This window comes from Vombatus ursinus, unplaced genomic scaffold, assembly GCF_900497805.2.
Source record: "Vombatus ursinus unplaced genomic scaffold, bare-nosed wombat genome assembly UNPS02014852.1, whole genome shotgun sequence".
In the NCBI taxonomy this organism is placed as follows: Eukaryota; Metazoa; Chordata; class Mammalia; order Diprotodontia; family Vombatidae; genus Vombatus; species Vombatus ursinus.
This window is the reverse complement of record NW_020954630.1, coordinates 440054-453635: the sequence shown is the minus strand read 5'-3', so window position 1 is coordinate 453635 and position 13582 is coordinate 440054. Positions and strand designations below refer to the sequence as shown.

Here is a 13582-nt window from a genome sequence, read left to right as displayed (position 1 = left end):
TGTGTATGGCCCTAGGAGAGACCTGTTGTTTCTATGCCAATCGTTCAGGTGTCATCCGGGAATCCCTGCAGGCATTACGGCAGCGGTTGGATGATAGGGACCGAGCCAGAGCCTGCGGCTTGTCCTGGTACCAGACCTTGTATAACTGGTCCCCCTGGCTCACCACTCTACTCTCTGCTGTAATGGGCCCCTTGGTTCTTCTTCTCATAGGATTATTGGTCGCCCCCTGCATCATGAACTGCCTCTCCCGCTACATCCAGCAGCGTATACAGTCTCTGAAACTGTTTGTCCTACGCAGATCCTATACACCCCTAGGTACAGATGAGTCAGCGCCCCTGGACTCTGTTGAGTCCCCTGTATAGCTTGATTGTGAAAAGGGGGAATGTGATAGACCCCCCCCCCGTAGGGTCCCAGGCCAAGGAGCCCCGGGCCATCTGGCCCAGCTTCCCCAACGGCTGTTGCAACATCCTGGGTGAGGCCCCCTAGCATACATCCTGTAGGGTGGGGTGCAACATCCTGTTCTGTAAATAACCTGATCTGTCTTCCCGTCACACCACCGGACCCTGTTATGTAATCTGACAGTATAAATATCTCTGGAGAACTCTCGGCGGCGCGGCCCCTAAGCACACGCCTGGGGTCCGTTGCCGGCCGGCTCAAATAAACGCGCTCACAATTCATGTCAATCGGGTGCTGTGCTCTGATTTCTCTCGGTCGTCCAGTTCAACTGGTCCTTCCAGTGTTAAGTAGCTAAGACTGCCAACAGTCTAGGAAGCAGGAGCCAGGCCTGTCTGAGATCACTTTGTGGAGTATGACCCCAGAAGGAAGGAAAGATTAATCCCTATAATTCACAACCCCCACTCCCTCCTCTTCCTCCTCCCCAGTCCTGGTCAAGTTTTCCATTGTAGAGCAGCAGACACTCTATCCAGCAGCTGGAGAGTCAGTTCAAGAGCATTCCAGAGACATTTGAGGGAGCAGAGACACAGTCTCTTCAGGGAGACATTGAGAGAGTGAAGCCATAGACCCAGAACAAAAACAGCTTCAAGGAGTGGGATCTCTCACAGCTTAAACAAGAACCAGCTACCAAGTCAAGATGGCTGTCAAGAGTGGGATGGTGAGGAAGGGGAGACTCCATGAGGCCAAGTGAGGAATCAGTCCAACAGAGATGCTGCACCCAAGGGAAAATATCTGCAGGACTCTATAAAGAGAGGCACAGGCAGGTAGGTGGTATAGTGGATACAGTGCCAGACCTGGAGTCAGGAATACTGTGTGATTAAGGAAGAAAAGGAAGAAAAATGTGGCTCAGATTCACTCCTACAATAAGACCCACTCCTAGAGAGAGAAGTGAAGGTAGCTTTAATTAAGATTATAATATAGGTATAGAAAAGGGAGATTTATAGCAACATACAAATAGCAATACCATATATACATATATAAATAATCAGGCTAAGAATACAAAGGACAGCAATAATATAAGAAAACGTCACCAATTCGGGGAAGCACCAATGCCTGAAGTCCAAGCTGGAGATTCCCAGAGCACAGCTTTCAGGATCCCAATTGGGAAAGTCTCAGGCAGAGCATCCTCTCCATGGGTGAGAATCCAAATATGGCTTTCCCAAGTAGGATTTAAAGAGGATCTCTAACAAAGAAGGCCCCGGGCCAAACGTGTCCATGATTCGAATAGATATTTTCACTTGGTCCAGGAACTGGCCAAGTTCCTAGAGCGAGCAAAACATCTAAGAATATTAATTAACTTGATATGTTCTGATGAACTAGCCAGGTTCCCAGAGCACATCTTTTCCTGAGAACTGGATAAGTTCTCAGGTCAACATAGATCGCCACACTCTGACTTACAGCCCAATGTTTAGTCATACAGAGGACATGAAAGATCTTTCCTTATAAGATTTATCAATCAAATACTCACCTTCTTGAGTTCAAATCTGGCCTCAGACACTTATTAGCTGTGGGGCAAGTCACTTCACCCGATTGGCCTCAGTTTCCTCAACTATAAAATGACCTTGGTAAGAAAATGGCAAGCCACTGCATGATCTTTGCCAAGAAAACCCCAAACGGGGCCACAAACACCCAGACACAATTGAACAACAACATAAAGAAAGGAGAGGTTGGATATTCAAGCAGGAGTTCCCCTGTTTAAGCTTGTTCCAGTCTCACCTTCTAACACCACTCCCTCAATGATTGCTGGCCAATCATCCAAAACTTCCGTCTTCCTAGAAGCCTCAAAAGGGTATACCACATTTTTGGCCCTGTATAGAAGGCTATACTAAGGGGGTTACCCCTTCTTCTCTGCAGCATTGATGAAAGCCCCCTCTTACCTGCATCCAGGAACCTGCATGTAATATTACCGCCATTTTAGGTAAGGGAGCCCTTTTATTTCAGATGAATTGAATTTGCCCATAATTGAATAAAAATACTTTATACCTTACCATAGAATTAAAAAGCAAAACATTTCCTCCCAAGTCTACACCATGGTCCCTCAAGCCCTTTCTAAGGCTTTGGATAAATTACCCTTGGGAAAGGAATCCTAACATTTAAGATGGACCACTTTCCTGGGTTGTCTAGAGCCTTCTGAGGGAGCAGAAACCTCAAGGCCTAGGAGATTGTCTACAGGGTATGGAATAAGGGAGGGCTGCAGAAGGTCAACTAGGCCTAACTCTAAAAATTGTCCATCTCTCTAGGGCAAGGAAAGTTCATAGAGGCCAGTTCTAAGAGAAAGCCCTCCCCCTTACGTAAGGCAGTCCTGACTATCAAAGATGCAGTTTCTGAAAGCTGGGACTCGTAATGCTGATTGTCATGGGTGTGATGGTGAAAATGATGCTTTAAAAGACATTCAACAATGCCAGCTGCCCAAGGGTAGGACAGCAGAGGGGGAGCCCAGGGAATATGATGAGAGTGGGCTCAGTCTCCAGCCTGCTGTGCAATCAAATGAGTGGCTGGCTCAGAAGGAATGGTCCAGCAGGACCCATAAGGAACAGACCCTCCTGTCAGGGCTTGGATGGTGGCTGTCCCAGTGGGGCTCATTGCTGACATCACAGCCATATCCTAAAGAAGAATCCCTTGCTGCTAGGGTAAATCTCTTGCTTTGAGGTAGGGGAAGAAGGCCAAGGTCATCACTTTGCTGGTAGAGGCAGGTTGACAATCACCTGGAATTATGTCATACTCATCTTTCAAAGGCAGCTGCTCTAGTTCAGGTGCCTAGCAGCCCCTCATCTACTGACTCCTCCATTCCCCTCCATCAACCACCATGGCTCATGTAGATGGACCTTCAGGGCAACAGTTGGAACAGCCTGAGCCTACAGGGAATCCTGGCTCTCAGCCTAAAGCAACTCACCTCAGAATTCCATGACTCCAGAGTCTGGATGCAAAGATTGGGGTGGTTTAGGACAACCAAAGGCTTTGGGGATTATTTTCATTTAGCTTATCCTGATGATCAGCTTTTCAAAAACCATTAGGAAGAGCCAAGCAACACCTGACTGGGCAATGCTAGGACTCTCTCTGCCAGCTCCCCACAGACTGGGGTTTTAATGCATCAAGCACTAAGCCAAGGCCAGGGTTCAAGGCTGATTCCACCAAAGATAGCCTCCTTGCCCTCTTAAAGTGAACCCTACTCAGCCTTTGTATCTCCCTTCCCACTAGAAGCTGCTAGGTGGTGCAGTGGCTAGAGGGCTGAGCCTGGAGTCAGAAAGATGTGATTTCAAATTCAGTCACACTACCTAGTTGTGTGACCCCAGCCAAGTCATTGGCCCTCTGTTTGCCTCAATTCCTTCAACTGTCAAATGGGGATAATAACAGCACCTACCTGCCAGGGTTGTCATGGGAACCAAATGAGATAATATTTGTAAAGTGCTCTGTAAACCTTACAGTACTACATAAGTACTTATTCTCCTCAACCAAACCAGTCCTTCTGATTACTCTCTAGCTCTGCCTCTGCCCTCTGCCCTATCTTCTTCCTAAGATTCTCTCTAAGCTGACCGATTCAGTCCAAGGTGTCTGGCTCCTTTCTGACCTCCTTACAAGAATGATGTCTTTCCATCCCAGAACAGTCACTACCTTTTGCAGGGTTCCTGGCTAACAGAGAGTGGGGGAGCTTGGTCACTGAGAAATGGGGCGCTAATGGTTGGAGCCTGCTAGAAAGTGAGTTCCCTGATAACTGCCCTAGACCTCAATTTTCTTTCCTTAGGGAAATGGCAGGGAATAAATTTCCAAGCAACATGACCTGGAAGACTGCTATGGAGATCCCGGCTCTGGGGAGACCCTTCCATCTGGGGACACCGTATGACCGCCTCTCAGGTAACTTCATCCCTGGTAATTACTCTCTGGAATGCAAGGCCTTGTTCCAGGTGTCAGGGGAGGGCAGTGTTAGAAAAGAGTTCTTTGTAGGTGAAAAATGATCAACGTAAGCAAGTCAGATTCAGAGATAGTCTCAGCGATTAGAGGATCTCACCTTTTTCTTCCAGTTAGAACATATCCAAATCACCTTGTTCTGATGGGAGATGCTATGTGATGGCAAATCCCAGCCAGCAATCATGAACGATGTCCAAAGAGGGTGAGGTAAGGAGGGGCTCATTCACCCTGGAAGGGTGGAGGTCAAAAAGAGAAGTAATTTTAGAAAGATCTAATAAAAAGAAGAACAAACTTTTTAAAAACACTTTTAGCCAGAGAAGGAGTCAGAGCCTTAATTCAATCAGACACAGTGTTGGGAGGTGGGGAGGACACATTGTCACACACACACACACACACACAAGTATCCTAAGTGTTTGTGCATGTAAACCAATCTGGTTAAAATAAAGTTGAAGAGCAGCCCTGAAGGAGAAAGGAAGACCTGATGGTTCAGGATGAGGGATTGGGGGACGGTGGAAGGGCAGGCAGTCCCATCACTTTTCTTTGAGAAGGGTGAGTTTGCAGGTTGTTTAAATATACATTGGCTTTTGATCTTCACCAATATTTAGAAGAAACGCAGCTGGTGCTTTAGCGGATAGAGCACTGACCCTGCAGTCAGCAAGAACAGAGTTCAAATTCAGCCTGAGACAACTCCTAGCTGTGTGACCTTGAATAAGTCATTTAACTTCTGATTGCCTGACAAAAGGATCATATGGAAAAGGAAATGGCAATCACTCCAGTATGTTTGCCCAAAAAAACCCACTCACAGCCGCGGTCCATGGAGTTAGGAAGAGTCAGAAACTATGAAACAACAAGTATCTAGAAGAGCCACATAATTCTATCCCAGTTCCTGAGTCACATCCCAGGAGCCAGCTAGCAATGAGCAGTTAAGCGGTGCAATGGATGGACCTGAATGGACTGGACCTGAAATCAGGGAGACTTGAATCCAAATCCAGGCTTGAGCACATCCTAGCTGTGAGACCCTGGGCAAGTCACTTAACCCCGTCTGCTTTAGTTTCCCCATCTACAACATGGGGATGATAATAATAGCACCTATGTCCCTCTGAGAGACTTATCTGATGTGGGAGGGGGTTGATCAAGGCCCCTCTGATCAATCAAATTCCACTCCTTCCCCTCCCAAAACAATGCCAGGTAGATAAGATATCTACTAATTATAATTATTAAATTAAGTGCCTAAAATTGCTACCATTGAAAATCACACCCAGTTGACAGTAATTTCCCACATTTTTCTGAGCTATAGTTGTTATTCCAGGTATAGAAAAGGTGGTCTTTGACATATATTTATTTTTAAAATGGAAGTCACCTGAAATTGCTTTGCTTGAGAATTTGAAGACACTCCTTAGTATAGTACAAATTTTGTAGAGCTGGAAAGAGTCATAGTGTCACCCCTTCTGACCTCTGGCTGCATTTTTTCTTCTCCACACACAGGGTTAGCTCTTTGGTGGCAAGGGGAATACTCCCATCACAATATTCCTGTCTCCTGGGCACAGGGCTCTGGGCACCCACACAGATTTTTCCCAGAGGCAGCTGGTGTTGCAGTGCATAGAGAGCTGGACCTGGAGGTGAAAAGACTTAACATGAAATCCAGCTTCAGACTCTTACTATCTGTGTGATCCCTGGGCAAGTCTCAACCTCAGTCTGCCTCAGTTTTTCATCTGTAAAATGGAGCTCATAAGAGTACTGATCTTCCAGAGCTGTTGTGAGGATACAAGGAGATAATTGTAGAGCACTTTGTGAACCTAACGCAGTACAACTTCCCCATTATCTCTTTCTCTCATTAAAATGTATAGTCAGACTTCCTCCTGACCGGAAAGCAGCACTTTCTAATGGTGTAGCTGATGGTAGTCACCTTTTAAGTTAAGGCTTCACAGAATCATGGGAGTTGGAAGCAACTTTAGAGCACAACATCCTACCAGAAGAACGAATCCCCCTTATGATATGACTAACAACGGTGGTCACTTCCAGTGATGGTGAGCTCACTCTCTCTCAGCCCATTCCATGGTAGGGGCAGCTCAGATTGTTAGGACATTCTTCCTTTCTAATTGAGCTGAAATCTTTCTCCTTGTAACCTATGCCTGCTGGTACCAGTTTTGCTCTCTGGGGCCAAGCAAGATGGCTAATCCCTTTTCTGTAGGACATCCCTGCAGATACCTGAGGCCAGTGACCATGCCCTATCCAAGTCTTCTCTCCTCTAGTCTAAACATCCCTTATTCCTCGAATTCTTCCTTCTGGGCCATCATCTCCACACCTTCCACCTTCCTCATTGTCCTCCTCAGCATGAGCTCCAGCTGGTCCTGCTGCAGAGCAAGATGAGAATAGAAACCAGAGGACCTCAAGTCAAATCCTGACTCTGTCTTTTGGCCTTCATGACTTGGAGCAAGTCATTTAACCACCACGAGGATCAGCGTCCTCAGCTGTCAAATGAAGGGCTTGAACTTATGCAAACTTACAGACTCCCTCTAGATCCCAAACCCATGATGCAAACTTCTGCAAATGTGGTGCCCAAATTGGAACATGTTGAGCTATCAACATGGCACCTGACTAGTTTGAGGTCCAGTGGGACTGTCACCTCCCATGAACAAATCCTTTTACTGCTCTGGCTGTTGTCAAAGATTTTGTTAGCTTTTTTGATGTAATATCATCACAATTTCATGGGAAAATCCCATGATGGAAACTCCTTCTGTGCAGAGCAGGAACTCATTAGTAATCTGTGGCTTAAGAGCAGGAATCCTTGCTGTATTTTCTGTCTTGGATCCCTTAGCAGTGTGGTGAGGCCTGGTGACCCCTTCTGCAGCATAATGTTTTTAGAAGAATAAAATGAAATAGGGGATCACAAAAGAAACCAATTATATTCAAATGCAATTATCAAAATATGTATATTTTAAAACAACTCTACAAGTTCATAGATCCCAGGGTAAAGTCACCTATAATTTAGGGATTTGTTGGAAGTGCACTGAGATTTAAAGAACTTTACCCATCCTCACACAGGTAATGAACCCAGGTCTTCCTGACTCCAAGGCCAGCCTGCTATCCATTATCCCACACTGCCTCCTTCAAGCTTTGACACAGTTTTCAAACACCAAGTCTCACTCAACACCTCATCTCATATCACTAGAAACACTGTATGGCACAGAATTGACATCTTGGGGAAGAAACCTAGGCCACTATGACTCTATTTAAGTGAGCTAATATTCCATGAGTGTTTCTAGCTGCAATGTCACCTTGATGTCTCATTCAGGCCCATGCTGGGCAGCCCACTAAACCTCCTAGGCTGTGGACAGTTTTCCAGTCTTCGCTGGTTAATCCTCTGTTTGCATCTAGTAGAATTGTCCCTGAGAACAGACACTTTAATTTTTGTCTTTCCTTCTCCTTTAAGTCTACTGCTTGATCAATTTTCAGGAATTAATGTGTTCAGATGTTGTTTTTTATTCTGTTGACTGGAGACCCATTTCCCTCCACTCTCTCCCTCCATATTCCCAAATCTCTACCACCATCCTGGGTGCTCTGATTGGGCCCAAACCTTAAAACTGCACTAAGATTTCTGTGCCCCTCTGTATGTATTCCGTTTGCTAGAGCCCTATTTCCCTAGCCTCGCCTCCCACTTCTCCACCACCACCTTGGCTGATCTGACTGGGCTTAAGGCTCTTTCCAGCTAGTAGCTCAACATTTTAACAGAGGAAGGAGAGCTGTGTTGTGGAAAGAAGATACCATGAAACTAGGAGAATGGCATCTACTGCTACCTGAATCCCATTTTTTTACCAAAACATACACACCCTTGTTCTTCCATGTTCATGGCTCCACTCCCACCCCCAACAACCTCTGGGTGATACTCTTGCCCTACACTGCCCTTACCAAGACTGAGTTCAGCTGGTTTAGAAGTGAGGACACTTGGTCAATTCCTCAAAGTCATTTCAATTATTATACCAGGAAGAAAAGGCCTTTCCAAATCTCTGATTGTGTGATAATGGAGCATCTATAGGAGGAAGAGAAAGGAAGAAAAAGCCAAGGGAGACTTAGGTGTCCAAAAGAGATCTGTTAAAGTATATTCTTTACAGCTGGCTAGAGGTGGAAGGAGATTTGCAATTAAGTAACTCAATCAACAAGAAGTATTTATCAAGTACTTACGAAGTGTCTGACACCATGCTTGGTATTCAGTGATACAAATACAAAGAAAGAAGGAATTCCTGCTTGCAAGGAGCTCACATTCTATTGGGGAAACTTACATTCTAATAAAGGAATTGGCTTCTAGATTGGAGATGGTGTATCAATTCCTCCTACATTTTCTTCCCAGCTTTCCCCTTTTGTACAAGAAAATCCCTCTTCTGATGGGTGTAAGGGATGTGCTCTGATTTTGAGGTGGGGGGAGGTGAGAATGTTACAGAATGGTGACTGATGGGTGAAAAGGTACTGTCTGCTACTTTTGCTTCCAGATCTATATGCTGGAATCTTTGAACACTATCATAGGTAGAGGGGCATGAGCATTATAGGACTGGACTGTTCTCCCTTCCCTCCCCTCCACTCCCCACCTACTTGAGATCAGCTCAGAATAAGAAAAGGCATATGGAATTTCACATTTATGATCCAAGGTACTAGAGAGTTGTTTGGGTTCATGTGGACACTTTCTATAAAACCCTGATTGGGGAGACAGAGGGAGACTTCAACTAGGGCTCCTCACCGGCAACAGTTAGAAGAGATTCCTGAGTTTGAGGAAGCTGGTTTTTTGTTGTTGTTGCTGTTGTTGTTGTTGTTGTTGTTCTCGAAGTAAAAAGACTTATTCAAGGTGCCCTATGTGTTTAATTTTCTTCATTTGGTGGGAAAGGTCCCTCCCAATCAATGATTATGTGGTAACCCAAGTGTCTAGCCTAGGACGGGGGACAAGGATATCCAACCACAAGATCTATATGTTCAAAAAATATTTATTGAAAGTTACTCCTATGTAGCTTCCCAAAGCCCAGGAGGGCTGTAGATAGGAGTGGGAAGCTGTAATGCTCCAAATCTGAAGTCTAATTAAGGTAGTATGGAGGTTCCAAAAATGACTTCTCAGTTTCCCTTTATTGTATATGAAAAGTCCCTTCTCTCATCTCTGCTAGAGACTCCTAATTTGGGCAGTAAGAAGTGGAGGTTGGAGATTCCAGGATGATGACTAATGAGGACCGAGGTGTTATTCGCTACCTCAATCTCCAGATTTGGGTCTTGCAATCTAGGAGCACAGAAAGTGGTTGAGGAGAAGAGCATATGGAACTGAAAGATTCTCTGATTTATTCAAGAGTGGCTGACAAGGGAGCTATAGAGAAACTTATTTGTGATGTCAGGTGATTTGGACCATCTAAGTCAAGATGGGCACTCACCAAAGAAGTTAAGTGGACAAGATGGAGAGACCTTCTTGACTTGTTTTAGGGGCAATAGCAAAAACTAATAGACAATCCTTAAAGGAATCTTGCCAATTATCTGTCAAGTGACAGGAGAATGACCTTAGGTTGTTCCCATAAGTGAGAAATCAGAGGTTTATGAAGGTGCCCACATTTGTTTGTGTTTTTTTCTGGATTCTACGTGTTTAATGCTAATTCAGAGTCTAGAGGAGATGGGAAATAAACTTTCTTTTTTATATTTTATTTATTTTGTTAAATAATTCCTAGTTTCATCTCTATCTTTTTAGTTCACTTTTTTATTTTGAGTTCCAAATACTCTCCCTCCAACCATCCTTTACCCAACCCATTGAAAAGAAAAGCAATATGACTCCCATTACACATTTGAAGTCATGCAAATCATATATCTATATTAGCTATGTTGCAAAAAAAATAGAAAAAGAAAAAGCAAGATAAATTAAATGAAAAAATATCTACTTCTATCTGTACTCAGAGTTCAGAGGTGATTACACCTTTTCTTTTTTGAAATTCTTATTATAGGGGCAGCTAAGTAGTACAGTGGATAGAGCACTGGCCCTGGAGTCAGGAGGCCTTGAGTTCAAATCAGGCCTCAGACACATAACATTCACTAGCTGTGTAACTCTGGGAAAGTCATTTAACCCCAGTTGCCTCACAAAAAAAGAAAGAAATTCTTACTATAAATAGTAATTCAGATTCAAAGGTGAGCAAGGAATAAACTTCTACATCACACAAACATCCAAACATGGGAAAAGGCCTCAATTATTAATATAGCTGAGTTTAATTTGGCTATGTGTAAATGTGTACACACACATGCATGTGTTTTCTAACAAGCAATAATGATTCATTATGTGCTCCAGAGGAAGGGTGGAATTTACAGTTAAATAAATTTAAGAAATGCCATCTCCTAACACCCCTCAAAGAATAGTCTCCTGGTGGTGTTGGCCTTCCTTCTGCTGACAAGGATCTGAGAATTTCACCATGACAATAGAGAGATGGCCATATTCAAAGCTCCTCCAGATTGTTAGGACCCATCTCAGCTTGTGCTCCATGGGCATAGCCCTCAAGAACCTAAAGGTCACTCCATGTAATGATAGGGTTTCTGAGCAATGCTTTATTACAATCATCTACAAAATCCAATCATTCGTTCTTCTTCCTTACCTGTTTCCTACAGACCCAGACAGCAGTGGAGGAGACTCAAAGGAGTCAGAAGTCAGAATTGTCCTTGTGGGGATAACAGGGTCTGGGAAAAGTGCAACAGGAAACACCATCCTGGACAATGAAGAGTTTGAGTCCAAGTATTCAGGAGGGTCAGTCACCAAGGTCTGCAGGAAAGCCAGGGGCACATGGAATGGGAGGGACATTTCTGTGCTTGATACTCCAGGCATTTTTGACACCAATACTCCAGAGAAAGAAAACTTGAAGGAAATAGCTCACTTCATGACACTCTCCTCTCCAGGACCACATGCTCTACTCCTGGTGCTGCAAGTGGGTCGTTTCACCAAGGAGGAGAAGGCAGCCATTGAAGGGCTTTATAAAATTCTAGGAGCTAAAGCAGTGAATTTTTTGATCATTGTATTCACTCGAAAAGAAGACCTGAGAGAACAAAGTCTAGGGGAGTACTTAACAACCATTGATGACTCATATTTCAAGGAGTTGTTGGAGAAGTGTAAAAACCGATGCTGTGCATTTGACAATAATGCTAGTGGAGGCCAGAGACGTGCCCAGGTTTCAGATCTGATGGCCATGGTTGAGAAAATGGTGCAAGATAATGGGGGCACCCACTACACCAACAATATGTATGAATCTGTGGAAAATCTTCTCCAGGAAGAAACAATGGCTCGTCAGCAATGCTACAAGAAGCAGTTGGAGAAGGAGAGAGAAGAAAACAGAGAGAAATATGAGAAGTTATTGGAAGAATTGAAAAAGGAGAAGGAACAGCTGAAAAAGGAAAGTGAGGAGTATAAGAAACTAAAGGAAGAATATAAGAAGAAAAAGAGGGACTATGAGAAAAAGAAGGAGGAAGAGTTTAGAAAGTCAGAGGAGAACTACTGGCATAAATATTATCATTCCCGAAGTGAGGCTGAGGATGATGAGCACATAATTTTGAAAATTTTAGAATGTATTTTGCCCACTGTTCTGACATTAGCCGTTAATGTGCTCAAGTAGTTCTTTTGACAGTCAGAATCATTTCAAATCTAGTTTCCACCATGTGAGCTAGTGATACAAAGTGAGGGTACATGATGGAGGTCACATGGTGAACAAATGATGCAGACATTATTTGGAAGCAAGTCTCCTGACTACAAATCTAATGTTCTATCTGCTTCCATCACACTGCTTGCTAAAGAGCAATGCCTTTCAGAAGAATATATCCTGATCTTTTAGAGTAGCAGATATGACTTCATAATGTTAATAACATAACTTCTTATGTTCAGGCTATGGGAACAGGCAGGTAAAAACAGGCAGGAGAAGGGAAAAATGCAAAACTCATTGTGTACAATTAGTAAAAATCAGCAGATTGAAACAATCTCAAGTTAATGAGAATTTTACTAATTGTCACATGCAGTAGACAGAATGCATCCTTGTCCAAGCTTGCATCCTGGACCATCTCCAGTCTTCCTGATCAATATCTAGTCATTGGATACAGATGGCTCTGGAGGAGAAAGTGAGGCTGGTGACTTTGCACAGCCCTCCCTCCATAAAGTCAAACTCAATTGCAAGTCATGTCATCATCTCCCTGAAGTCATGGTCCTCTTCAAGAACAAAGGACAAGGGGGAGCTAGGTGGTACAGTGGCACTGGTCCTGAATTCAGGAGGACCTGTGTTCAAATCCGGCCTCAGACACATAACACTTACTAGCTGTGTGACCCTGGGCAAGTCACTTAACCCCATTGCCTAGCCAAAAAAAAAAAAAAGAACAAAGGACAAATCATAACCACACACAACCACAATGTATAGGCTAAATTCATACCTACAGGTAGCCCAAGAGAGAGAACACAAAATTGCCTAAATCGCCCCAATTTTCATACTATTGATCAAGGAACTCTGGTTTCTTCTCTTTGCCAAACAGTTCCCCACTTGACAAAATATTGATGCAAGTCCTTTGATTGTCTTGAAGAAATTCTGTTCTCAAGAACAACCGAAGTCTCCTATTCAAACAATCTTGCAATGGTTTTTTTTTTCTTTTTTTCCTCATATACATATGTATATTTAGTTTTCTACATTCACTTCCACAAGATTTTGAGTTCTAAATTTTCTCCCCATCTCTCCCCTCCCCCACCCCAAATTGGCATGAATTCTGAATACCCCTTCCTCTAATCTGCCCTCCCTTCTATTGCCACCTACCTTTTCTTATCCCCTTCCCCTTCTATTTTCCTGTAGGACAAGATAGATTTCTATGCCCCATTGCCTGTATATCTTATTTCCCATTGGCTACCAGTGATTCAGTCCCCTAAGGCCTGCTCAAGGGTCACTGAGGCCTAGTCTTTGCCTGCAGGGCCAATGCTGAAATGTTCTCCTCTCCCAGCCTGGCACAACAGACTTTTCCAATCAACCATCCAGGTTGTCTTGGGCTCTAAATTTGTTTCACTCTGTCTTTTTGTGGGTTCTGCTACTCTAGAATTTGATTAGAGCCATTTTTACAGGTATTTAGAGTACTTTGAAGGAGAGTTAAAGCAAGTCACTGCTTTTACTCCACCATCTTGCCTTCACCAATCCTGCAGTTTTATTGACAACCCTATTGCCTCCTTTTTCTATTTTACAACCATGTGGTTCAACATGAT

The 13582-nt window shown here is 43.8% G+C and overlaps 1 protein-coding gene across 1 annotated transcript in view; it reads left to right on the top strand.

The window, feature by feature from the left end:
- Positions 1–1533: 1533 nt before the first annotated feature.
- Positions 1534–13582, top strand: part of LOC114027098 (GTPase IMAP family member 4-like) — a 20324-nt gene continuing 8275 nt past the window's right edge. Inside the window, exons 1-3 of the mRNA XM_027840964.1 lie at positions 1534–1589; positions 4196–4305; positions 10975–11643. Coding sequence (XP_027696765.1) covers positions 4200–4305; positions 10975–11643 — 775 coding nt within the window. The 5' untranslated portion in view covers positions 1534–1589; positions 4196–4199. The remainder of the gene's footprint in view (positions 1590–4195; positions 4306–10974; positions 11644–13582) is intronic.